At 44.0% G+C, this 26,499-nt stretch overlaps 1 protein-coding gene across 1 annotated transcript in view; it reads right to left on the bottom strand.

Annotated features, from left to right (window-relative positions):
* Positions 1-9,889, bottom strand: part of Tmem131 (transmembrane protein 131) — a 162,274-nt gene extending 152,385 nt beyond the window's left edge. The window contains exon 1 of the mRNA XM_052745146.1: positions 9,189-9,889. Coding sequence (XP_052601106.1) covers positions 9,189-9,363 — 175 coding nt within the window. The 5' untranslated portion in view covers positions 9,364-9,889. The remainder of the gene's footprint in view (positions 1-9,188) is intronic.
* Between the last annotated feature and the right edge of the window lie 16,610 nt (positions 9,890-26,499).

The raw sequence follows: 26,499 nt of genomic DNA, 5'->3' as shown, positions 1-26,499 counted from the left end.
CCTTACATACAAACTGCTCACACTAACGAATCAAGTTATCTTACAAACTGCTCACACTAACGAATCAGTAGTTAACTTACATAACTTCCCAAACTTTACTGCTGAGAGTTTTTAGCTAGAGTATTCTTTGACACAAACATAGTAGTATAACTATATAGAAAAATTAGTTTTTAAGAATATACCTGACAGGGCTGTAGAGATGACTCCGCAGTTAAGAGTGCTTACTGCTTTGCAAAGAACCAGGCTTAGTTCCTAGCTCTCACATCAGGTGGCTCCCAACTGTAATTCTGGCACCAGGGGATCGGACACCCTCTGGTCTCAGGAATCTATGCACATCATGCACAGAAACTCATGCAGGCACTCTTGTCTCTCTGGTCCCCCCTCCCTAACCCACCTCACTCTCTTCTCTTTCTCACTCCACAGTCTCTCTCCATTTTTTGTTTTTTGAGACAGCTTGATAATGTCTCACTATGTAGCCCTGGTTGGCCCAGAACTCACTATGTAGACTTGTGGTAATCTTCCTGCCTACATGGTATGCACCACTATGTCCAACTCAAAAACTTCGCTCATCAAAGAAAATAATAACAGAATGAAAAGGTAACATATGGAACGAGAGACCATATTTGCAAGTCATTTCTCAGATAAAAAGTTAAATACTCATACTATGTAGAAAACTGTACAAAAAAACCTGGTCAAAGCCCAAGCAAATGATTTAACTAGACATTTCTCCAGAAATAAGTATAAATGGCCAACAAGCACATAAAAAGATGCCTAACATCTCTGATCTTCAGAGAAATGAAAACCAAAACCATAATGGCCTATTAGCTCACACTCTCTAGGAGGGCCACTATCCAAAAATGAATGAATAAGTGAATGAATGAATGTGTCAGCATGGCTGTGTTGAAATTAGAACCTTTGTGTACTACTGGTGTGGTTGTAAAATAGTGTGGCTACTACAAAAAAAATTTTTGACCTCCACTGAAAAAATTAAAAATAAAACTACCACATGATGCAATTTTGGGTATACACTCAAAGAATTGAAAGAAAGTTCTTGAAGAGGTATTTGCACACCTATCCTCATGGCATTATTCATAAAACCCAAGAGGCAGAAGCAACCCAAATGTCCATGGATGAATGGACAGATGAAAAAGGGGGCATGTGTATATAAAGGAGTGTTATTCTGCCTTTAAAAGTTAGAAACCATGGGCTAGACAGATAGCTCAGTGTCTGGAAAGTGCAAATATAAGGAACTGAATGTGACTGCTAACACCCAAGTAAAAAGCTGGGCATGGCAGTACATGTTTGCAATACCAGTTCAAAAGAGGTGGAGACAGGCCTCATCTAATCAGCAAGTCCCAGGACCCAGTGAGAAACCCTGTCTCAAAAAACATGATGGGGAGCTGGGCACAGTGGTGGACACCTTTGATCCCAGCACTCAGGAGGCAGAAGCAGGTAGATCTCTGTGAGTTTGAAGCCAGCCTGGTATACTTACTGAGTTCTAGGACAGCCAGAGCTACATAGTGAGACCCATAGTGTGGTTGTCACCTAACTTCTATGTGCACATACACATATGCACCCACACCCACACATACTCATACCTATACATAGATAGACACAGTTTAGGAAACAGGCTGGTGAGGGTAATAGTGAGGGTAGGAAAGGCAAAATATTGTGTATTTTCTCTCATGTGTGGAATCTGAATTGAAATACGTGTATGTGGCACAAAAGTAGAAGGGAAACTCTTGGTGTGGGGAGGAGGAACAGGGAGGGTTGTGGAGGAGCAAACATTAACAAAGTACCATGACAGCTGTGTGTGAAAATGTCATCATGAAACCCATTATTCTGTACACTAAAAACTAATTAAATAAAATAAACCAGGCTGAGAGCAGCCGAACACAAAAATAATCCCTGCACTCAGGAGGTTGAGGCAAGAAGACTGTTGCGTTCAAGTCTTACCTGGGCTATAAAGATCCTGTCTCTAAAAGAAAAAAAGAAAAAAAAAGCCACACATGATGGCACATGCCTAGAATCTTAGCTACTCTATTTGGGATGCTGAGATAGTAAGGTTCCAAGTTCAAGGCTTACCTAAGCTACCTGGCAAACTCAAGATCAACATAGGCAAGTAAGGAGATCCTGCCATAGTCAAAATTAAAGTTGAAAAGAGCCAGGGATATAGCTCAGTGACAGAGCACTTAACCAGCATACACATGGCCCTGGGCTCAATCCCTAGTATTGAAAGAAAGGACAAACTGTGACAGTGCCTGCCTATGGGCCCAGCATTGTAAAGCCTCAGAAAGGAAGCCCTTGAGTTTGAGGCCAGCCTGGCCCACATAGGGAGAAAATGAAATGCCAACAAATGCTGCAACATAAACTTTACGGACTTATGCCAAGTAAAATAAAACAGGTCAAAAAAGACAATGCTGGGAGAGTCCACTTATAGATTAAGCATCTATCATCAAATTCAGACACCATGGCTGGGGAGCGGGGAGTAGTGGAGAGAAATGGGAATTGTTTATAGGCCAATTCTGCATGATGAAAGCGTTCTGGAAACCTACTGCAGGATGTGAATATACTTTATGTAACTGAACTGTACACCTAAAATAATTAATATGGTAAATCGCGTGGGTTTTATCACAGTTTTAAAAAGACAATGCAGGGTTTACATTCTTACTATGACAGACATATCAAGGGTCCTCTTAGACCTTAGACATTGTTCAGACCTTTGTCCTATGTATTGTATACAGCAGAATGAAGCAAATCAAAGCTTCTCAAATGCCTTTGGAAAAATCAAAACACTAGAGGCATGGTTCTTATGAAACCCTCGGGTTCAAACTGAAGTCTCAAGGAGACTTCAAAAGCAAAATCTTCCTGGGCATGGTGGCACCTGCCTGCAATTCCAGCACTCAGGAGGCTGAAGCAGGAGAATAAGGAGTTGGAGGACAGCCTGGGCAACACAGTTAAGATTCTGTCTCAAACTGAAGCAATGAACAACAAAGCAAATTCTACTTTCAGCCTGCCTTTGGGTTCTCTTTAGTACCAACTTCTGAGACTATTGCCCAGGTCTAGACCAACCTGTCAAACCAATAAGAGCTAAGGAATATTTACCGAATGCAATACTGATTAACCTAAGCAACAAAACTAGGCTCCTAACTCATCAAATACAACAGTCAGTAGCTACCAACAGCAAATATTCAATACCCTTGACTATCCACCAATAAGAAAGTTTCCTTATAAGAATTCTGATGATCTAGAATGGGCTATGAGCATTTTAATATTTACCAAGTTAACAGAATATACAGGAATATGACTTTTTTCAAGACAGGGTTTTTCTGTGTAGCTTTGGCTGTCCTGGAACTAGCTCTGTAGACCAGGCTGGCCTTGAACTCACAGAGATCTGCCTGCCTCTGTCTCCCTAGTGCTGGAGTTAAAGGTGTGCGCCACTGCTGTGGGATGTCTTTCTGTATGCTGTGAATATGTGTTGCTCTGATTGGCTGATAAATAAAGCTGCATTGGCCTATGGCAGGGCAGGATGGACCCAGGCAGGAAAATCCAAGAGAGATAGTGAAAGGAGAAAGGACAGTAAGGGGAGACGCCAAACCGCCAGCCGCCCAAGGAGCAACATGTAATGGGACACAGGTAAAGCCACCGAACACATGGTGTTACATAGATTAATAGCTATGGGCTGAGTTAAGTTGTAAGAGCTAGCTAGCAAGAAGTATTAATAGAATTTGCTGCCGGGTGGTGGTGGCACACACCTTTAACCCCAGCACTTGGGAGGCAGAGGCAGGCAGATCTCTGTGAGTTTGAGGCCAGCCTGGGCTACAGAGTGAGATCCAGGAAAGGCGCAAAGCTACACAGAGAAACCCTGTCTCGAAAAACCAAAAAAAAAAAAAAATTTGCTATTAATATTAAGCCTCTGAAGTGATTATTCATAAGCGGCTGTGGGACTACGGGGCTAGGTGGGGCCAGAGAAACTTACAGCCAGCTACACACCACTACCGCCCAGCTTAGAATATGACTTTTTTTTTTTTTTTTTGGAATATGACTATTTAAAACCAAGGAATTAGCTGGGTATGATGACACACATCTTTAATCCAAGCACTCATGAGGCAGAAACTTGTGAATCTCCTCTAGTTCAAGGCCAGCCTGATCTACATAGCTAGTTCCAGGATAGTCAGGGAGAAACCCAGTCTTAGAAAACATAAAATAAAATAATAAAACCAAGCAACTGCTCCTGCACTGGCACGTTCGCTCTCTCTCTAGTCGGTACTTAACCCAACACCTACATGCATGAATGCTCGCTGAAACAGTGAGGTTTGGCCTGGGAACCAACGGCTCACCTGGGACCCTGGCCTCACCACTTCTCAGCTGTTACTCTGAGCACTATGCCGGTCTCACCATTTTGAGGATCTAGAAATCTTCACAGTCTTCACGTCATGACAGTCATGGTGTACTGTTTACTTTTATGATTTGTTTACTTTTAACCGTGCACTTGCTGTGCGTCTCTGTGGGACAATGTGCATGGGAGTGCAGGCACCCACCCTCAAGAGCCCAGAAGAGGACATCAGGTCTCCCAGAGCAGGAGTTACAGGCAGTTGTGAGCCTCCTATGCGGGTGCTGGAAACCTAATGTGAGTCTAAAAAGAGCAGTCCACATTCTTATACTGAGCTCGCTCTCTCCAGGCCCAGGAGTGAAGGTTTAGAATCATTTTAGCTGTAAACGGAAGCAACATGTGGGAAGAGAAAGATGGTGTCACCCAATATCCTACTGTAACAGATTTCCTAAGGACAACTACATGGAAGTTGAGGTTTTTACCTACTCTTGACTCATCCAGATCATCACAGGTTAAAAAAAAAAAAAAGTGGAGGGTGAGATCACTCCAGGCAAATCTTCATTCAAAAATATGTTCATATTGCAAATGTCTCACAAAAACTCACTGTGGGTGAAGGAGGACATGGAATCACTTAAGTAACTGACCGAGGCAACAGTACACAACTGACTTTGTAGCACGAATCCCAATTGGTCTTAATAAAGACCCAGCGCCAGATATCGAGGTAAATGCTGAAAGATCGATCAGAGAGACAAAGGAACAAGGCACAGGCACTTCTCACCTCAGCCTAAAGCAAAGAGCTCCTGTCTCCTCCCACCTTATATTCCTTTTCTCCGCTATATCACATCCCGTCTCAACCTCCCTAGTGCTGGATTAAAGGCGTGTGTGCCTCCCAAGGACTGGGAGCAGAGGTATGGGATCCCAAGTGCAGGCATGGGATCCCAAGTGTGTGCCACCACTGCCTGACCTCTATGGCTAACCTAGTGACAAGCTTTATTTGTTAGAGCATACACAAAGTATCACCACAGACTTGAAATAAATGAGTAATGAACAAAGACACAACATGCTCAAAGGGAACAGGACTGCACAGAAATGGCAAAACTTGGGAGGCAAGAGGCTGCATACTACGGTGACCTGAGCTGGACAAAAGTTGTAGGAAGAGCTAGCCAAAGGAGGGGTTCACAGGCATTGGCACAACCTGGTAAAGGGTCAAAAGGGAGTCCAATGTGGCCGGGAAATAACATGGCACTAATAACAACTGGGAAATTGGAGGTAGCGTAAACTAATCCTGCCTAGGGCTTTAGTGTATGCTGTTGGCCAGACACAGAGATGAAAACAGACATCCAACTGGCACATGCAGAGCAGTGACAGCTGGCTAGGACACAATGACAACCAAGAAGTACAAAGTCCATTCGTCACATAAGGCCAAGCTGCTCTCAACAGACAGAAAGGAGAATTCAAGGCCCCTTGATTTGGCAAACCAAAAAGAAATCAAGCCACATGGAGACAGTGTTTCGAAGATATTGTACCCCCAAGAGGAGCATGTTTTATCAAGACCCTAGATAACAAATTAGAGGATTTTACATCTGCTTCCAAAGTTCATCTCTTCAGTGGTGCCTACCAAGACTCACTGTAAGAATGTACAGAGAGGGGGAATATTGGAAAGAGGAGGAAACGGGTTATCAGCAAAACAGAGGTACTTCTTCCCACTACAGGACCCCAATGTTTCTGACTACCAAACAGCTTTTGGAAAAAGCAAAATGAACTAACTCATCAGTGAAGTGTTCATTCTGCACTACGTTACTTAACAGGCTCTAAATTAAAATGCAGCCGTTTATCCAAAGAGTGAAACATCTCACTCTCAAAAATCATTTGAAAATATAACTTTACGTCGGAAAGCACACATCTCTCCTAACCGGCTCTATGGCCCTAAGACAAATCACTGAGAGGCTTTTATCTCCAGTCTTCTGGCCGTTAGTCCTAAGCACTTAGTTCTTACACTTAGTACAGGCAACTACCTCCAAGTTTTCACAAACATTCAAGCACAATCAAAATGCTGTCAAAGGCCCCTATCCTCTGGACCAGCGATAACACACTTCACAGATCAGTTAAGATGGGTGTAAAGATAGGAGTCCTTAGGCACAAGGATGTTACGACAAGGAATGGCTCAAGTTCTGTGCAGAAAATGATCATCTAGTTCAAACATGAAGGAGTGACTGCATTAGGCAATCCAACTTTGCCTGCAGCTCTGCTTTAGGAGACAGTGACTTTTACTTTGTCTTGGTTTTCTAGTGAAATTCTACTGCAATGCAGGAAAAATACACAAACATATAAAATACCCAGAGAACCACCGCTAAAATTGCTGGCAAATCCCTTCTTGGATAATTCAAACTATACTACTTGACACAGAAGATACTTGGGGTGTAAATAAATAAACTGAAAGCTATCTTTACAAGTTTGCCCAAACTTGTTAGGGTGGGAAAAAAAAGCCAAAATCAAAAACTCAACAATTGCTCTTCTGGGGCAAATGTTATATTAGTGCCACATCAGAGGCCAAAGACATTGTGTCACAATCCTGGGGGAAAATCAATTCCATTTCCCCTACTTATTAAAAAAAAAAAAAAGAAAGAAAGAGAGAAAGAAACAGCCTGGACTATGATCTAGAAGTGTGTTGAGAGTAGAACATTTATTGGGAGAACTTTTGGGAACACTTGATTAAAACCAGACCCATTTATGAGGGGCCAAGGCCTATGATCTATATTAATATAATTACTTTTATTTTTGTTGTATTTATTTGTTTGTCTGCTTGCTCATTTGTTTTGAGACAGGGTTTCTCTGTGTACCTCTGACTGTCCTAGAACTCGCTCTGTAGACCTGGCTGGCCTCAAATTCAGAGATCTACCTGTTTCTGCCTCCCAAGTGCTGAGATTAAAGGTATGTGACACCACCACCCGACTTACTCTTAATACCTTAAATAACTATCTTGTCCATACAAATTATTCCCCCAGATACAGCACAGTCACAAAGGATGTCTGATTCGGCCAGGCCCAGTGGCTCAATCACTTTTCATACTTAACACCTTGGTAGCTAGTCTGCAGGCTTAGCCCTCACACATATTTATGAATATTAAGAGAAGTGCATGGACACTTGTAAACTATGTAAATGGAGAACGAGCAAAGATATTTTAGGCTGATGTCCTCATGAAGTAAATAGTTATTTACTTAACAGTACCCCCAAAATTAGCATATAAAATGGCAATTGGAAAAAGAAGCAGCTTTAGAAGGATAACACAAACTTAGACTCAATTACGGATTCAGTTCCCTGTGCTACCAGTCCATGAGGCTAGTCATCTCCTCAAAGGCAAGGTGTCTACTGTGCGCCTGCACGATCCACGGCAATCAACAGAAAGGCCGAACAACAGTCCCCCAGGTCTTGGTGAAACACAAGAAGAAAAGCCCATTAAATTATAACTATAAAGGGTTTGCTCAACACACATGTCCAAGTGTTGGCTACCATGGTCACCCATATAACAACACTAAACTAACAGGGGGATCATAAATAATATGAATTATGACAATCTCAGGCATGGTCATCTTAAAACAGCATTTTTAAGCTTAAAATAATATTGCCTCTACCAAATCCTTGTTATTCTCTGATTAACGTTTGTATATTAACCACTGAGGCTGTTTAGAGTTAAATGAGGAAATGCAATTGTTTTTTTTTAAAAAAATAAATAGTAAACTGACACACAGTTGCACTTTAAGGCTAATTTGGTTCATCTTTGCAGCTGCCAGTCAATAACAGTTAAAAAAAAAAAAAACAAGTGAATTTATAGCCACACAGGAAAACAACTTCAAAGTTATAAGGCAAGAAATTACTTTCTTCGTAAGTTCCTCCGGTGTGTAATGAAAGATAATCTAACTAGTTCCTTTACTCTTAAAAAAAAAAAAAAAAAAAGCAATAATCACTGTGAGTGAATTAATTCATGAAGGCTTTGTGACTGCTCACATTTCCTCGAGCTCATGTTCAGAAACAGGTAGTCCAGACAAGAATCAGTTTTGGTCTTCAAGGTTACAAAGTAATTTCTGACTCTGTCAAAGTACCAGTTTTACAATATTAGGGAAGTTTTTAAAATAGGCGTGAGCCTTTAACTGTGAATTACAGGTGAAAGGTTTGCAAGGTGGGAACTTGACGTTTGTTTCTATGGGCTCACACATCAAAGAGAAAGACACGGAATTACGTGAGGATCTTAAACAAGAAATGTAAACCGGCTTCCAGTAGCTTACTAGAGGCAAATGAGATTCTATTTAGGGCTAATAATGAAGCAAAATTCCTCAATACCGCAATGGAAGAGTGAAGAAGAAAACTAAAAAACCAAGAGCCTCTTCAAAGCAATGCCCCGACAAATCTAAATTTTAGAAGCTGTGCAGTGAAACCTTTCCACCAGCCTCGCTATTTTTTTTTAAGCACAGCATTTTAAAGTGAGCTCCGTCTGCATGCCCAAATTAAAACCCGACAAAGGGGAAACAAGGAAAGTGTCCCGCGATTTACCTAGCAGGAGCCACCAAGGAGCCCCCAAAGCGGGGTGCCTTCCTCACCTAGCGGGCCAAGTGGCAAGAGCATACGAGAACTCAGGAAGTTTTGAAATGGCATTGACAGGAGACAAGGGGACCACAAGGGGACGGGGAGGGGAAGGAATCACGGAGCAACAGAGGCACGGCGCGCGGCCGACGCGGCGAGTTGGCTGCCGAACAGCGAGCGGGTCGCCGGCTCGGGACGGGGCTCGACCCAGCAACTTCGCGCCGGCGCCCGCCGCGGGCCTCCCTCGCCCGCCCGCAGCCCGCCGCCGGCCACCCACCTTCCTTCTCGGCCCGCGCCGCGGCCACCACGAGGGTCATCACCAGGTGCAGCGCTCCCAGGAGGCCGGCGGCCGCGCTCCGAGGACCCCCGCCACGGCCGGCCGCGGGCTCCAGCCCGGCCCCGGTGGACGCGGAGGCGGTGGCGGCTGCTCCTCCTCCCGCCCGCTTCCCCATCCTGGCCGGCCGGGGGCCGCCGAGCTCGAGGTCCGGCGCGACCCTTCTCCGCGAGGCGACGGCAGCGGCGCGGGAGCCGTGGTCCGGGCTGTGGTCGAGGTGCCGGATGAGAGAGCGGTTGTGGGCCCAGGGCTCAGGCTCCCGGCGTGGGTCTGGGTCGGTGCGTGCGTGGGAGCGAGAGTGTCAGTCACAGCCTCGGCATCGGCATCGCCGACGAAGAGCCGGAACGGAGAGGCCGCGGGTCAGGCACGGCGGGCGGCCATACTGGAAACGGGCAAGGGCCGCGGGCCCCGGCGCTGGCCTCTGAGGGGCGGGGCGGGGCGCAGGGTCCCGCCCCCTCCGTGCCAACACCTGGGCGGCTCCGCCGGTCTGTGTGTTCGCCGCGGAGTCCGGGAGCTCCGACTCCTCGTCCTGCCCTCAGAATCCCATGGGCTTCACTGACCGGACGGGCCGGGGCGGCCAACCGCACCCTGTCACCGCTGCCCGGCCCGGGAGGAGGAGGGAGACAGGCCAGGTCTGGCCAGGAGTTAAGATGGTGGCTCAAGCTTCCCGGAGGCAGTGACGGCAGTCACGTGGGAGACGGGGGAGGGGGGGTGGGGGGGAGAAAAGCCACGCTGCGCAGCCGCATTGGCGTGTGGGCGGGGCCCGACCGCGCCTCCGACGCGGGGACAAACCCGGGTCTATACTGCAGTGTCGGAGCCTTCCAGAGATTTGAGTGCACGTCCGGAGTCCAGGGCTGACAATCCGTGCCAGTGACTCCTCCGGGTCGCACCTCTGCCCCTGGGTGCCTTTGACGTAGAGAGTGTTCAGGGTCTGATTCAGTTCCTGGCAGTGCTTCCTTGAGAATGGGGATCCGCTGTGTTTATGTGTGTATCTTCCAAAGCATCGTACCCAAGAGGGTGCCTTGTACCTCTTGGCCACAGAAAGCCCTTTTTTTATGTTGTTTGTTTGCTTGTTTGGGGGAATTTTACCATGTGCGCAAAAATCATCAGTTTCGGGGAGGCCCAAGGTCGGGGGTGACTCTTTTAGAAGTCAGACTGGGCTTTCCCTGTCTTAGAATGAATAAGATGTTTCTAGGCACATACTCCTTTCAAAGGTCCAAATCAAACGCTGTGTGCCTTAGTCTCCTGAAAGAAGCCATCGCCTGTCTCCCAGTTTAAAGTTCTTGGTGGGTATGTCTGCTCTCTACAAGACTTAAGCCTTTTTGGGAAGGGGAAGGATGTTACAGTCTGGTCACTTCCTCCAGATCCTAGCCTGAGTCTTTTTGCTTCTCTCAGCTTTTGGTTGAGTTAGTCAATCTATTTAAAAGCCCACATTTGCCTAATGAATGTCTTAGAACAAGCTGAAAAGAAAATAGAATTTCAAAAAGTCTTTTAAAAAGGAACTCAAAGTGCTCTCCTCTGCAATGGTCCTGTTTGTGAAGCAAGTATGTAAATTTATAACTATATTTTGAAGGCGACCTCACCCCTGATGGTTTTTGGGGTTTTTTTGTTTTTTGTTTTTTTTTTGTTGTTGTTGTTGTTTTTTGCTCCACTCCCCTGATGGTTTTTTTGTTTGCTCCACCCCGCAAGGAACAGTCTCATTCAGTAGCCTAGGTTAACCTAGAACTCACTGCATAGCCCAGGCTGAACTGGAACTCACTGCATCCCTTAAAAATCCAGAGAATACAGGGATTAGAGGCATGTATCACCATCCCTGACTGTGCTGATGATTTTTTAAATTAATTTTCTGAATATTAGCACTAAATTTAAGTTAATTTTTTTTCACTGGGAGGGGGAGGGTCCAACCCAGGACCTAAATTTTGTTCTTGATGTAATGAAATAGTAATAATTGTCTCTAAATTGGCTTTTGATATGTGCCTAAGGCAAGAGATTTGTGGAAGGTTTTTTAATACTAGAAGAAATTAAGCCCAAGGATATGTAAGTGTTTCGCTGGGTCAAAGTTTAGCTTCCAGGATGCTGGCAATAGCCCTTCCTCCACTGCCAGATTCAAGGCAGACAAGTCCCTCCAACAGTGAAAAGCTCAGGTTCTCTAAAGCAGGCATCAACCACATCCCCATATTAGCCCCAGGCTCAAAAGCCCCATGGGAAAAAACTTGCATGTGTCTGCCACTGGAGCTTGAACATATACAGACATGTTCAACAGAAGTCAGTTTCTCATGAATTTACTGCCTCTGCAGCGGGCCCTCTTTCTTACACAAGTTCCTTCCAAGATCCCATACATAATTGTGTATTTTTGAACTGTGTTCTCATTTTTAAACGGGTCTTTGCAATACTTGAATAGGCTTTTACCTGACTCTAGAGTCAGTATTTGGGCCCCGGGCAGCCCTAAGAGGGCAAGGTAGTCTCGGGCCCTCCTGGCCTCAATAACACCAATTAAAGAGACAAGCCAGTAAAAAGCAGAGAAAGGAGATTTATTCAATGTGGCCACACCGGGAAGAGGAAAATTCAATTCAGTCTGCCCCAATCCCCCAAGCCCGTTTTAGCGGTGGAACACAAAGTTTAACTTTGAATAGAGAGCAAAAGGTATGCATACCTAAGTAGTCTTGACCAAGGTGAGGCCCTAAGCGTTACTGTCTCCCGTCTCCTTGCAATGTGGTCTGAGAAGCTGTTGGAATTGTGGGAAATCTCTTCCTGGGAGACAGGTTCCTCCTGAGGTTGGCACCAAGGCTTCAGCCTTTCACTTCCCCCAGCGGGAGATTCCTGGGGGAATTCCAATGCCTTTGGGTCCATTGTTGGAATAGCCTGATTGCCAAAGGGAGGGGCACAAGTGTCTCTCCTTAGATTATCCTTGCCTCTGCCAAGATGGTTCCAATAGGACTCACCATACTCAAACCCTCCCCTATGCCTGATGAACGCTGGTGATGTCACGAGGAGGCCACGAGGAGTGTATTGCAGTAGTCGGTACAGATGTCTTGCTGGACGGCTTGGTAACGTTTTAGATGTTAGCAAGATCTGGACATTTGGTAGATCTGGTAAAAGTTAGGGAAAACCCTTTGAGCTTCTGGGTCTCATCCCCAGTGCCAGCCACAGCTGGGAACGTGTTGCAAATACAAATTATGTGGGTCTGTCTGTGACGTTCTAAACGGAGGGTGAGGTCTGCCATCAGTGTTTTAACTCTCTGGGTGATTTTTGATACATGCTCCAAACTGAAAACTGTTGCCCTCGATTATAGGCATTATTAGCACTGGCCACTAAGGGGTTTTGGAGACTCCAAATTTTTTGTTGTTGTTCATTTTTTGCTCTCTACCCAGAATTAGTGAATTACCAGTGTGCAAAGGGACTCCAGTTCGTGGATTTACATCCTAGCCTGCCTTTATTCACTACTAGCTGTATTGTTACTATTAGCTGGGCAAGTTACTCCATTATTGGGGTGCACCATGTAGCTCAGGTCAGTTGAAGAAAGAAGGTGCTCCAAGATGAAATTTTAAGGCCTACGTGGCAGCAGGAAGGTCCAGCCTCTTCTGATGGATTGAACCCCAAACAGCTGTACACAGGCATATTTATTGATTGTTACACAAAGTATTTCCTCATACCAAAGTCCCCAATCTTAATCTGCATGTCTTACTGAAGTAGAGCATCACAATGCCTCCATGACTCCAGTCCTTTATTAGGTATTGTGTGCAATACACAATAATACAAGAGCCTCAGGTGTGCCTGAAGCTTCTTGTGACCAAAGTCATTGGATGGATGCAATGCAAAGCCCCTTCAGCAAAACAATCACTGTTTTCCACAAGGATTCTTCAAGGTCAAAGTACTTCTAAAACAAAAACAGCTGTTCATTCTAATATCTACCCCATACAGTGATTCTGCTAAATTCCTACAACACCCAATTTTTATGGCTTCTATTCACTTATCTGTAAAATGGGTATTATGAACTGCCTAATAACTTTAAAAAATTAAGCAGGATGTGTTGTAAAAAGGACTACTAGGGTTTAGAAGAGGTGGGAGTAAAGGACAGAAAAGTAGATGAACATAACCAATGCATGTCTGAAAATATTACAAGGAATCACACTAATGTCTACAGTTTGTACAGGTCAATAGTTACAGTTTTTCTTTCTTAAAGTTTTTTTTTTAATTGCATTTATTATTCTGTGTGTGTGTGTGTGTGTGTGTGTGTGTGTGTGTGTGTGTGTGCGCGCGCGTGCGTGCGCTACAGCACATGTGTGAGGTGAGAGGACCACTTGGCAAAGTTTGTTCTCTCCTACCGCTGCATGGGTCCTGGGAATTGAACTCAGGTCACTGGTTTTGGTAGCAAGCGTCTTTACCTGCTGAGCCATCTCACCAGCCCCAAGAGTGATGTTTTTCCATTGTTAAGTTGCATTTTAATTTTCCCTATTTGTTTTTGGGGGTTGTGTGTACTGTGGTGCACATGTGGAGGTCAGAACACACCTTTTGGTTCAGTTCCCTCCTACCATGGGGTGTTGGGGACAGAAATAAGGCCATCTGGATAGGCAGCAGGTGCCTTTACGTGCTGAGCTCTCTCTCTGGCCCAAATTATATGTTTGTTTGTAGTTTAAATAAGAATAAAAAGTGTATGTAAAGAATAGAATAATGTCTGGCTCATGGAAGAGTCTCAAAACTAATTATTAATGTATATCTGATTTTCAAAAACATTATATTAAAGAGTGAGGCATCAAAAAAAATCATTGATCAATTTACATCCCAATATCATTACACAAAATATTTGCGGATGCCACAAGGAGAATCCCCACATCAAGGTCAAGGCAGAGCACTCACGATGGCTTCCATCATTCTACCCATTTGGACTCGCCATGGTCTTGGATGGCTGTTCCTACTGCGCTCCTCCAGGCTCGGTGCATCTCAGCGTCTCTGGTCACCGCCATGCTGGTTGCTCCAGGGCCTTTCCTAGGCTCTCCTTCTCCCTGAAGCACCTCCACCTCCTCACCAACACGCCACTGATTTTCCTCCTTGTTTTCAGTTGTCTCACTCATGTGTTCTATAGTATGAACAAAGCCCATGGCAGTTGAGTGGACCAAAGGCATATTGTCTCTAATCTTCAGTCTACAGAGCCATCAGCTCAGACTGAGCCCCAGACTTTGTGAGCTGATTGGTTTCTGGGAGTAACAGCAGCATGCAGGACACCTTCTGATGGATAAGAGAGCAAGGGAGCAGAGCAGATTGTTTTCCCCTCGGTAGGTTTCCATTGGTGCCACTGCTTTAAACAAGAGAAAAACCCAATTTATAAAGCCTACACTTTGAACCTGTTCAGCTATGTATATTACCCCAGGAATGCTCGTGATAGGGCAAACAGGAAGAAGCCTCCGAAGTGGGAGGCTGAACTCCATGATAGTGGTGATCCCTCCTGTCTGAACAATGTTATTTATTGGTTTTGTTGTTGCTGTTGTTATTTGAGATGGAGTCTTGCTTAGAAGCCCAGGCTGGCTTCAAACTCATGACAAGCCTTCTGTTTCAGCCTCCCAGTGCTGGATTATAGGCAGGAACCACCGTGCTGGGCTCCTATCTGAAGATCTGTTTTTACATATTCCTCAATGAAGCTAAATTCCTTTCCAGTTTTCAAATCCACATGAATTAAGGTCTCATCAGTGACCATAACTGTGACCACCAAGCACCTTCACTAATAAACACATAATTCAGAAATAATACCAGAAAAAGTAACTAACACAATGACCACAAATTAATAAGAGTTTGAAGCCAGGTGGAGTTGCAGGGCCCTGGGGAAGCAGAGAGGCAAGGCCATCTGAGTCTACATAGTTCCAGGCTAGGGTTAAATAGCAATACTCTGTTTCAAAAACAAACAAACAAACAAACAAACAAATAATCTTAACAGGAAAAATATCAGCAAATGATTTATGCAAGTTCTTTCCTTTCTTCTTTTTTTGTTTTTTGTTTTTTGTCGTTGTTGTTGTTTTTTGAGACTGGGTTTCTCTGTGTAACAGCTCTGGCTGTCCTGGAACTCACTCTGTAGACCAGGTTGGCCTCACACTCACAGAGATTCACCTGCCTCTGTCTCCTGAGTGCTGGGATTAAAGGCGTGCACTACCACCGCCCAGCTCTGTGTAAATTCTTAAGGGGAATATTTTGTTTAAATTTTTTCCTTTATTAGAAATATTTATTATTTGCTTAGAAAGTGACAAAGGGTCTCATAATTAATAATTTTAAAATAGTAAATAAAATGTATATATGTTTATCATGCATGGCAAGATAAATTGTAGCTATGTACACATTGTGGAATGGCTTCACAAAGCTAATGGACACCCGAATTACCTCACAGGCTTACTTTTTTTTTTTTTTTGAGTAGGAACACTTGAAACTATTCCCTTTACAGGTTTCAACATGTACCTTATTATTAACTCTAGTTCCCGTCTACTGTTATAAAGGTTTGGGGATTCGAATCCCTTTAATAGAACACAGGTAGGGAAATACAATAGTCTCTGATCTCTATAAAGTATCTTCTGACACTCTATGGAAAATATTATTGCACATAAACTGCTTTGTATATGGGAGAAAAATACCAGTTTGGACAATATGATTTTACATGTGAATAATCATAACTACTATGATTAACCCAAAGCCCCATGGGATTTTAGTATAAGAAATACATCTTACTGAGTTCAATCTCCAGCACTGGAAAAAAGAATATGTCATGAACTAGCTTCCCATATTTAGTTGAGGCTGACTTTGGAAGCATCCTTTTCACTTGTGGCCATGATATGACCAATATTCAGCCTCCACACTTTCCTATAGATGAAGTTAGCTGTAAGGAGTGAATGGACTGAGTTCCAAGGAGATACCTAGTGCAAACAGATGCTCAATAGTGTCAATGTTACAGCAGTGAGTATTGCCAAAAGAGGGAATCAGGCCCAGAAGTTCTAGGACTCATCCAAGATAATGGCAGAGCAGAGACATGACTGCTGGGCCAGGGTCTTGTTTTTGGTTCCATCTTCAGGTCCATTTAACTGAAAGCTTTATGTGTCTGGAGGGTTTTATTTGGCAAAGCACTTTCATAATTACCAAAGGTGAAAGAATTAAAATTTTCCTGCTCTACACAAATGATAGCAAAAATCAATTAAGGAGTGTCATAAGAGGTGAGTGAGGGACTGGAGAGATGGCTCAACAGTTAAGAGCACTGGCTGCTCTTCCAGAGGACCCAGGTTCAATTCCCAGTCCCCACATGGCAGCTCACAACTGTCTGTAACTCCAGTTCCAGGGGATCTGACACCCTCACACAGATATACATGCAGGCAAAACACCAGTGCACATGAAATAAATAAATCATTAAAAACAACAACAAAATGAGGTAAATGAAAGGACTCCTCAATAGCGCTTTCACCAAAATGCACCTCGCTATAGCTTGGATGTCTCTGAAATCACCAACTAAAGTATTTCATCTGAGTCATGGTAGGCTGATTTTGCTCATTGGTTTTTGTCAACTTGACATAAACTAGAGTTACCTGGGAAGAAGAAGCACTGACTGAAGAGTTGCCTCTATCGGATTGGCCAGCAAGAAAGTCTGTAGGGCATTTTCTTGATTAATAATTGATATGCTAGAGCTCAGCCTCCCCTGGGCAGGTTGTGCTAGGTTATACAAAAGAAGCAAGCCATGGGGAACAAACTAGTTAAACATCATTCCTCCATGGTCTCTGCTTCAGTTCTTCCTCCAAGTCCCTGGCTTGGCTTCCCTCAAGGATGGAATATAACCTGTAAGCCTAATATACCCTTTCCTCCCAAGTCGTTTTTGGTTGGTGTTTCATCACAGCAATAGAAAGCAACTGAGGATAGAAATTGGTACCAGGAGTGGGGTGTTGCTGTGATCAATTTCAATGTCTACCCCTCCTAATATACATCCACCCAGGCCCCTGATGGATGGAATAACCTAGATCACCACAGCAGAGATAAGAGGGGTTTCTGGAGTGTCTTGCCCTCAGCTGAGATTTCTGACAAGAACTGATAGTTCATTATTTCCACTTTCTCTCAATCTCCAGAACAAGTCATTTGATCAGAGCTAACTTCAAGACGTTGGTGAAATTCAGTTCTCTCACACAGTTGGAAAAAGAAGATGAGACTATTTGAATGTAGTCCTAATGACTATTACAGGTGTTGACTTCTTTTCTTGGGACGGGAGTGAGTTGTATGGAATAAGAAATGAAATGGTAGCCTTCCAAGAGTCTTTGAGTTATAAAGAACAGCCTTACAATTTTATCATTTATTACCTTGATGTGTTTTGTTATGAATGTTTTTTTAAGGTTTATTTGCAATGATGTGTGTGTTGAGGGTTCTGTACACATGCACCAGAAGAGAGTATTGGATCCCTTGGAGCTGGAGTTACAATCAGTTGTGAGCTGTCTGACATGGGTGCTGGGAACCAAACTTGAGTCCTCTGCAAGAGAAGTATACACTCCTAACCACTGCGCCATCGCTCCAGCCTCTGAAAATGTTTTAAAAAGCAGTTGTAGAGAAGTCAGTTTTTAATTTTTGAATTTACACTTTAGTAAAAGTAATAAGAGAATATTTGAATATTGAATGAATTTTTTGAAAAGATAGGTTCTTGTTATGTAGCTCAGCCAAGACTTAAACCTACAGCCTTCCTTCCTTACCTTCTGAGTTCTAGGATTACAAGCATGTCCACCACACCTGCTTAGCCTGACTGAACTTGTTCACTTGTTTTTGAGACAAGATCTAATTGTGTTGGACAGGGTAGTCTGGACTCACTCTCTAGCCCAGGTTGGCCTCAAACTCGTAATTCTACTGCCTCTGCTTTTGAAGTTCTAGGATTATAAGCATGCACTGCCATAGCTACCTATTACGGGTATTTAAAAAGAGACTGTACCTTTCAGAAATACATACTGCAATAGTTGTGAATGAAATGACATAATGAGATTAATTTTAAAATAAACCATAGAGTAGAAGCAGTGAGTAGGGTTACAAATGAGCAAAGATTGACTGTGAGTCAATTATCAAAGCTGGGTGATCAGTGCATAGAGGTTGGTTCCTTAGGCTAGTGTCTATTTTTAGATATGATGGAATTTTTCATTATAAAAAAGAGTGAAACCCACACACAGGTACCACAATATACCCTCAGCTGCCTTAATCCCATCCTCTCCAGGTTTACTTTCTCTACCGATGGATAACAAAGGACCTTAGGCCATTGTTGGTACCCATGGGACCAACCTCATCAAACCCTGGGAAATGTTCACCCAAGGAATTTCTGCACTTGCCAAGCATTTGAAACCTACAGCTTTTGCCCAACCTGGCAGCACCAACAAAGAGACTGGAGCCTTCCTGGGGCAAGATTGCTCATGTAGCTCATATGGCCTAGGTCCAACTCTGCATCAGCTTCTTTCCTCTGCTTACCCGGTGACCCTGGCATGATTCCCACATTCCTTTGCGCTGTAACACAGTGTGTAGAAAGACTTATGATGTCTACATGGTAGTCAGAAGCGTGAGTGTGACCTAGGATGTGACATGATGCCTTAGCAGGAATGTTCTTCCTTCCCGGAAGATCCCAAATCTTCAACACAGATCTCCTCCAAGCCTGCCACCCTTTAGTCAAGCCACTGCATGCCTGTTCTGAATAGAAATGCTTGCTCAGGCAGTACCTGAGCATGTCTGGCATAGGAGCAATCCTCCTGAGAGCACTGCTATCCTGCATGAAGATACAAACATTTATTCTGGGTGACATTTTCTTCCCGGCCTTAGTGGATTGACTATGAACTCCTATCCCAAGCTAGCTTAATCAGACATTTGAAATGTCTTGTTAAGAGAGATGGATATCGAAAATGAGTCTGAATGATATCAGTGACAGAGCTTCTATCTGAAATTCCTACTGCCGATATCCCCAGGGCCCTGTGTACCACCCTCCTGAGGACTGTTGCTTGGTGTCTTAGTTTGTCTTCTGTCGCTATAACAGAATACTGAAGACAAAGTAATTTATGAGCAAAAATATATTCTCACCTTCTACAGGCTGGGAAATCCAATATGGCTTCCAATATCTTCTGGGAACCTTTCTGCAATATGGTAACACAGCAGGGGGGGCTTCCAAGGTGAGGGGAAGGCAAACTCTTTGTTTTTTTAGGAAAGCCAGTGAACTCACTGTGAGAGCCCTAACCTCATGGTCTCATCTACTCCTACCTCACAAAGGCCCCCACGTAGGTGTTCAGTGTGTAACCCAAGTTTTAGGAGACACTTCCAATTCATAGCACTCAGTGCAAACAAATATCTTTCTATACTGAGGTTCTTTCCTTTGCTGTATGTGTACCTTTAATTTTTTAAAATTTCAGTGTGTGTGTGTGTGTGTGTTTTGCCTGAGGGGGTCAGAAGGGAGTTTTGGATCCTCCAGAACTGGAGTTACAGAAAGTTGCCAACAGTTTTCAGCTGCCATGTAGGTGCTGGGAATTGAACCGAGGTCCTTTGGAAGAGCAGTAAGTGCTCTTAACCACTGAACTATCTCTCCAGCCCCTGCTGTGTGTCTTAAAAGATATGGTTTGTTTGTTTGTTTCAGTTTTTAGACAGGGTTTCTTTGTGTAGCCCTGGCTGTCCTAGAACTAGCTCTGTGGACCAGACTGGCCTCTAGATCCACCTGCCTCTGCCTCCCTAATGCTGGGATTAAAGATGTGCGCCATATGGCTCTTTAAAGATATGGTAGGAAGCCTTTAGTTCTTAATTGCTTTAGTCGCTGTAAAGAGACACTATGACCAAGGCGACTCTTATGAAAGAAAACGTTTAATTGGGACTAAACCGGTTTCAGAGGTTTAGTCCATTATTGCCATGATAGGGAGCATGGAGGCATGCAGACAGGGACTGGAGCAGTAGCTGAGAACTTCATTCTGATAGGCAGGCAGAGAGAAGGGGACTCTGGGCTTGGCATTGTCTTTTGAAACCTCAAAGCACACCCCCAGTGACACACTTCCTCCAATAAGGCCACACCTCCTAGTCCTTTTAATCCTTTCAAATGGTGCCACTCTCTGGTGACTAAGCATTCAGTTATATGAGCCTATGTGGGCCATTCTTATTCAAACCACCACACTAATTCACTCTATATGCATGATCTTCCTGCCTTAGCCTCCAGAGTGCTGGGTTTACAGATGTGTGCCTTCATGCCTGGCCCCTGAGTGGGAGCTGAACCTGATAACATTTTTACAGAATGGAATATGGCTGAAGGATGTTCTACTTCAACACTAGATTTCAAAATCTCCATGTCACCCTCCTTCCTCCATCCTCCAATCTCCCTTCTCTGTCTGGAGAAGAAACTCATGACGGAAGTATTGCTTTGGATAGGCCTGCTAGTTGAGACACATCCCAAGCCCAGAGCCAGGGAGGTCATGAAGGCTGCCAGTCAGCAGCTAGGGTGTGTTTAGGAGCTAGATGGGAACCTCCCTCAAAATACCTTCAGGAGGGACTGCACTTGGGTTTTATACTTTACACAGATTGTCAAAAGCAAGTCAACGTGAAAAACAATACAAGACTGTATCCTTCAGAGGCAAATTCATACAAAACAGCAAAAGGTGAACCAAAGGGAAGTCACTTTTCCTGTGCATTTGAACAAAGCTCTGAGAACACCGAGCTATGTGCAACCCGCAACCCCGGCATTCACAGTTCAGTCTCGGCCAGACATTAAAAGGGGAAGAGTCATTGTCAGGAGTTTTCTATTATAGAAGTTTGTATTTTAATGAGGACTGGTAGGAAGAATATGAATATTTTTCAAAGCTGTTTTCCCTACTAAGTGAACTGGGGCTGATGTCAGTCATTCCAACACTTGGGGGAGGCTGAGGCAGGAGGATTGATATGAGTTTGAGGACTGCCTGGGCAATAGAGTGACTTTCAGGCAAGCTATGAGACCCTATTTAAAAAATTCTAAATAAATAAAACCAAGATGTTTTGTGGGGGTTACATGATGAGAAAGTAAGGATTGAAATAAAATAGTAACTATAAAATGTTTTAAATTTGATGTGCTCTCCTTGTCCATTAGGGAAAGAAGTGCAACATCACAGCATAATAGAAAATATCAATATCGCACCATTTAGTTAAGCCCTTGACCCACAAATCTGGACCAATGTTCTGGCTAAAGTGTTTTTTATTTTGAATTAAGTATATATTTACATACAGCTGTAAGAAACTAAAACAGGAAGCCCTGGTTACTTTCGCCTGATACCCCATCCCCACCCCAACCATGATAATGTCTTGGATAACTGTAATGTGTTATCAAAACCAGGAAATCAATGCCAGGTCCATCCATGGAGCCTTTCATCAATCTTAATTCTTTTTTTTTTTTTTTTTTTTTTAGATAGGGCCTCTCTACATAGCCCTGGCTGTCCTGGAACTCTGTATGTAGACCAGGCTTCAAACTCACAGAGATCTACCTGCCTATGCCTCCGGAACGCTGATATTAAAGTCATGAGCTACTATGCCCAGCTTTAATTCATTCTTTTGTTTTGCATGTCTGTGTGTTTACATGTGTGTGGGTGCACATTTGTATGTGTGTGTGCGTGTGTGTGTGTGTGTGTGTGTGTGTGTGTGTGTGTGTACATGTGTGTAAGTCCAAGGTTAAAATGGGACCATCTTCCTCAATGGCTCTCCACCTTATTTATTGAAACAGGGTCTCTCAAATGACCCCAGAGCTCACCGATATGGCTAGTCCAGTCAGCCATCTTGCTCTAGGGATCCTGTGTCCACCTTCTCAGCACTGGAATCTCAGCAGAGCGACCACATTCACCAAGCATTCATGTGGGTGCTAGGGATCTGAACCCTGGTCCTCATACTTGCCAGGCAATCACTTTTACCTGCTGAACTACTTCTCCAGCCCTTAATTTATTCTTCTCTGTGTGTGCCTATTTCTGTGTAATTTGTCACCCGCAGGTGACATGTGACCACTACCACAGTCAACACACCAGCCTGTTTAGTCGCCCTAAGGACTACCCATGATGCCCTTCTGCAACTATGAACACCTTCTTTTTCACTCCTGTAACTTGGGTTCCATTCTCTATTGCTATGATTTTATTATTTCAATAATTTTATAAACCTGTCACTTAGGAATCTGAGGCAGGAGGATCGTGAGCCTTGGCTACATCGTCTCAAAACAAACGGGAGTGTTACGTAAATGGAACGAGAAGGTACACAGTCTTGAGATTGGCTGCTTTCTGCCTTGGCATAATTCTCTTGAGTTCTGCCTAAGCTGTCATCCTGGCCTGACTGAGCTGTGTGATCTGGGCAAGTAATTTAACTTCTCCGTCTCAGTTTGCATTCATGCCTGGGTCCGCCTGCGTCCCAAGTCTCGCTGTCTCCACGACACCATCTGTTTTCCACCTGCAGTCAAGAGGAGGCGTTCCATAGGCTACTGTCGATTTCCCTGTGGAACTTCAGAATGGGACCAAGACCAAGAGCTTCGGAGTCTCACCCTTTTCAGTCATTAAAGTACAACGAGACACACTGTAGTCGTCTCTTGGTATCCATGGGGCATTGGTTCCAAATCCTGGGCACAGAGAGTGAAATTCACAGGTGTACTAGTCCTGCATATAAATGGGCACAGTGTCTGCGCCTATGCATACGCTCCAGTAACTTTGAGTCATCTTCAGGTAACAAACGTAAATGATATGTAAATAATGGCTACAGTTTATTTTTCAGGGAATAACATCAAGAGAAAAAGTCTGTACATGTTCAGTACATTTCCTTTTTTTTCTTAATATTTTCAGTCTGTGGAGTGTTGATTCCTAATATATATGGAACCTTAGATACAGAAGGACAATTTTTTTTCAGAAGCATCAATTGGGTGGTTTTGATATCTAGACTTTGTCATATTTTTTTCTTTTGCTAAATATAATATTGCATATGTTACAGAACCATCATTGTCAATAACAGTTCATTTCTACTATGTGTGTATTTGTGTGTGTGAGTGTGTATTGAGTGTGTGTGTGTGTGTGTGTGTGTGTGTGTGTGTGAGAGAGAGAGAGAGAGAGAGAGAGAGAGAGAGAGTTTGTTGTGCGTGTGTATAACGACATGTGAAAGCAAGAGGTCATCGTTAGATGTCTCAGATCTCGGTTGCTCTCTGTTTTGAGACAGGGTCTCTTCACTAAGCCCAGAACTTACTGTTTTGGCTAGACTTCTTGGCTAGCAAGCCCTCCTGGCTCTGTTTGTCCAGTGCTGGAATGCACCACACACACCACAGTGCCCAGGCTTTACACGGGTATGGGGCTTGAACTCAGGTCCTCACACTTGCGTGCTTGCACTTTACCAATGGAGCCATCTCCCAAACCTTTCTTTCTTTCCTTTGTTCCTGCTGCCATTTTTTACTTTCTCTTTCGTCTATCAAGATGTGTACTTAGGTAGCATTTACTTGCCTTTTTGAGGTCATTCGACTTAGCCTTTGGTCTACTGCTACACCAGTTGGCAGCTTATCTGAGACGATCATGTCCATGAAGTATTTTTAAAGTTCACAGAGCTGTCTGCTCCACGTCAGCCCAGCATCAAAGCCTCCTTGACCACCTCTGAAACAGCACCCTCCTCCTGTGTCTCGTCACCTTCCCCAACTATTTTTACCTTCAAACCCCCTGTCGTCTCTTGACACGTTATGTATTTATTGGTTTGCTGCCTCCCTTTCCCTTCAGAACACAGTTGTCAAGAGAGAAGGCATCTGTCTGTTCCCTGCTATGTTTCTGTTACCTAAGGTGGTCTCTGATGTGTGGTATTGATAGAACAAATGAATGAAGCAAAGGAGAAGGAATGAATGGGTGAGGGAGTGAGGAAGGGCAGTCTGTACTTGGAGACGTGAAGGAAATGGCGCACTTCCGCCCCACCTTTGCCCAGAGGTGAAGAGGTGGAAGTTTATGTCCGTCCTCCTGTGATGGGGTGAAGGGTTCCGTTTACCCGAAGATGGATGGAATGGTGCTCCTCTGCTCTGTGCAGGCTGGAGACATGGGTCAGGGTCCTAAGCCTCCCCGACTCTGTCGCCTCTTTCTCACCCACCTATTGGGTTCAGTTATGAGGCAACCCCCCCAGAGCTGGGTTCTGCTTTTTAGCTGTGTCTGTAATTTCTGTTCTCAATTCCATGGCATGTTTCGGTTCTTGATTCTCAGGCCTGATGTAAGGCCTTTTCTCTAGTTCTTAGGACTAAAAGTTTGGTAATGGAATAGGGTAGTTTGGCTTACAGACTCCTACATTGTGTTTTCTCATCATGAAAGCCATGGGGACATTTTCACGGTAAGGCATCACACTATATACAGTATCTGTTTCCCCCTTAACCAACTATCTAGTTGATGTGATGAATATAATTCATTAAGTTAAATATAATTCATTAAATATGATTCAACTTAAATAATGAATATATATGAGAGTCATATGAATTAATGCAACATTAGTTCTCAGAATCCTTTTATTATAAACAAATAACTCATCCAAAGTTTCTTTTCAATAGATAAATCCTATAACCAAAGTACCAAATCTTGTGAAGGAAGATTTCACAGTACTGCTTGTCAAAGTTTTATAACAAACCAACTTGAGATATTAATATAATGTTAAATTTAAGGGGAAAAAAAGCTGAAGCAGTAACTAACCATCAGGACATGTCAGCACCATCTGCAAAGTCTTCTTGAAGTTCATAATCATGGTCTCCACGCCCAAAGACCCAGTCTGGAGAGTCCCCCTGTGAGGTGCGAGCATGTGTGTGCCCTTGACCACAACTAAACTCCAGCTCTGTCGTCTGTTTAGTTCATGACGAAACTGAAGGTCAGAAAAAGAAAGGACGTTGTCTGAACTCTCCCACAAGAGAAGTGGTTTCACCAAATACATCGCATCAAACTCTGTGTCTGAAACCAGGGGAAGGTTTCTTTGGATGAAGATGCTTAAGACACATTACTGAAATCCATGCTGCCTCTCTCACCCTGTGATTCTGCAACTGAAACCTGTGAAGAGATTCTCAGTTCCTGCTGGAATCACCCCTCCAGGGTCCAGGCTGGTAGTTCTCAAAGGTCATGCTTACATCTTAGCAGAACAAGTTGCCTACGAGAAGGTGTCTTCCTACCCTTTCCATGAGGAGGCTAAAGTCTATGACGTGGGTGGAAGCATGCAGTGGAGACCTCAGTGGTTAGTAGAAGGTCGAGAGAGCAGAAAACCCCAAGCTTGTCATAAATAACTAACAGGATCAGATCTGGGAGGCCCTTAATACACAGAGAATGTTGGCTTAGTTCCCTCAGTGCCTGCGCAGAGAAGGTGGCCTTGTGACATAGCAAACCTCTTCATCATCGATGCCACTTTCCAGATAATTTAAGCAGAAACTGTCTTCCAGCCTGAGTAGTGGCACATACCTAGGCATTGATGCTCAGGGAACTAAACAGGAGGATCATTTGAGAAATTCAAAAGCATTCCGGGTAACATAACCAGACTCTATTTCAAAAACAAGAACAGAACAATCTTGCTTCCAAGCAGTTACTTGTATATCCCCAATATCATCAACTTTCTCAAAAGATCTGGGCAAACCTGCCATTGTAACCTCACTTAACACTTATTAGTTGTTCACTTTGACCCCATCCCATTACGTCTGAGGAGTCTGACACGGTTATCTACTCATATAATTAATATTCACAAAGTGCTGAAGTCATGCCAAGCACTGCTCCGGACTCAGGGTGAGCACTGACAGTCTAGCCATTGTCTTGCAGACCTTGCTTTCTGGTGGCAGTACAAAGCCACAAACCCTGGTGGTTGCAATGTAGGAAAAGAAGAGGGTGTTGGGAAAGTGTTGTGATGGGGGTTTAGATTGTGTTGGGAGATGGGGATCCAGAAAGGCCTCTTTGAACAAGTGGCATGTAATCTGATCTCTAAATGGGTAGTAGGAATTGGCCTTCCAAAGGCAAGGCAAGGTGTTCCAGGCAGAAAGGGACAGCAGGAGGACAGGGCTCAGGGCAGGAAGGGCTCTGGTAGGCAATCTCTAAATCCAAAGGAAGGTGGAACGTTATGGCTAGAATTGCTGAGCTTGTGGGTGAGCAGTGCTAAACAGCTCCAAGGAGACAGGAAGCAGTGAGGTCATGCAGGGCCTCCTAAGCCTGGCTGAGATCTTTGGTCTTGATTCCAAAACCAAAGAGAGGCCACTGAAGGGATTTCAACAGAGAAGAAATATGACCACATTTGTTTTTTAAGAGTATTGCTCTGCATTGGCTGGCGCTCATTA

This window comes from Peromyscus californicus, unplaced genomic scaffold (assembly GCF_007827085.1).
Source record: "Peromyscus californicus insignis strain IS unplaced genomic scaffold, ASM782708v3 Scaffold_19__1_contigs__length_69161282, whole genome shotgun sequence".
NCBI lineage: Eukaryota > Metazoa > Chordata > Mammalia > Rodentia > Cricetidae > Peromyscus > Peromyscus californicus.
This window is presented reverse-complemented; position numbering and strand designations above follow the sequence as displayed.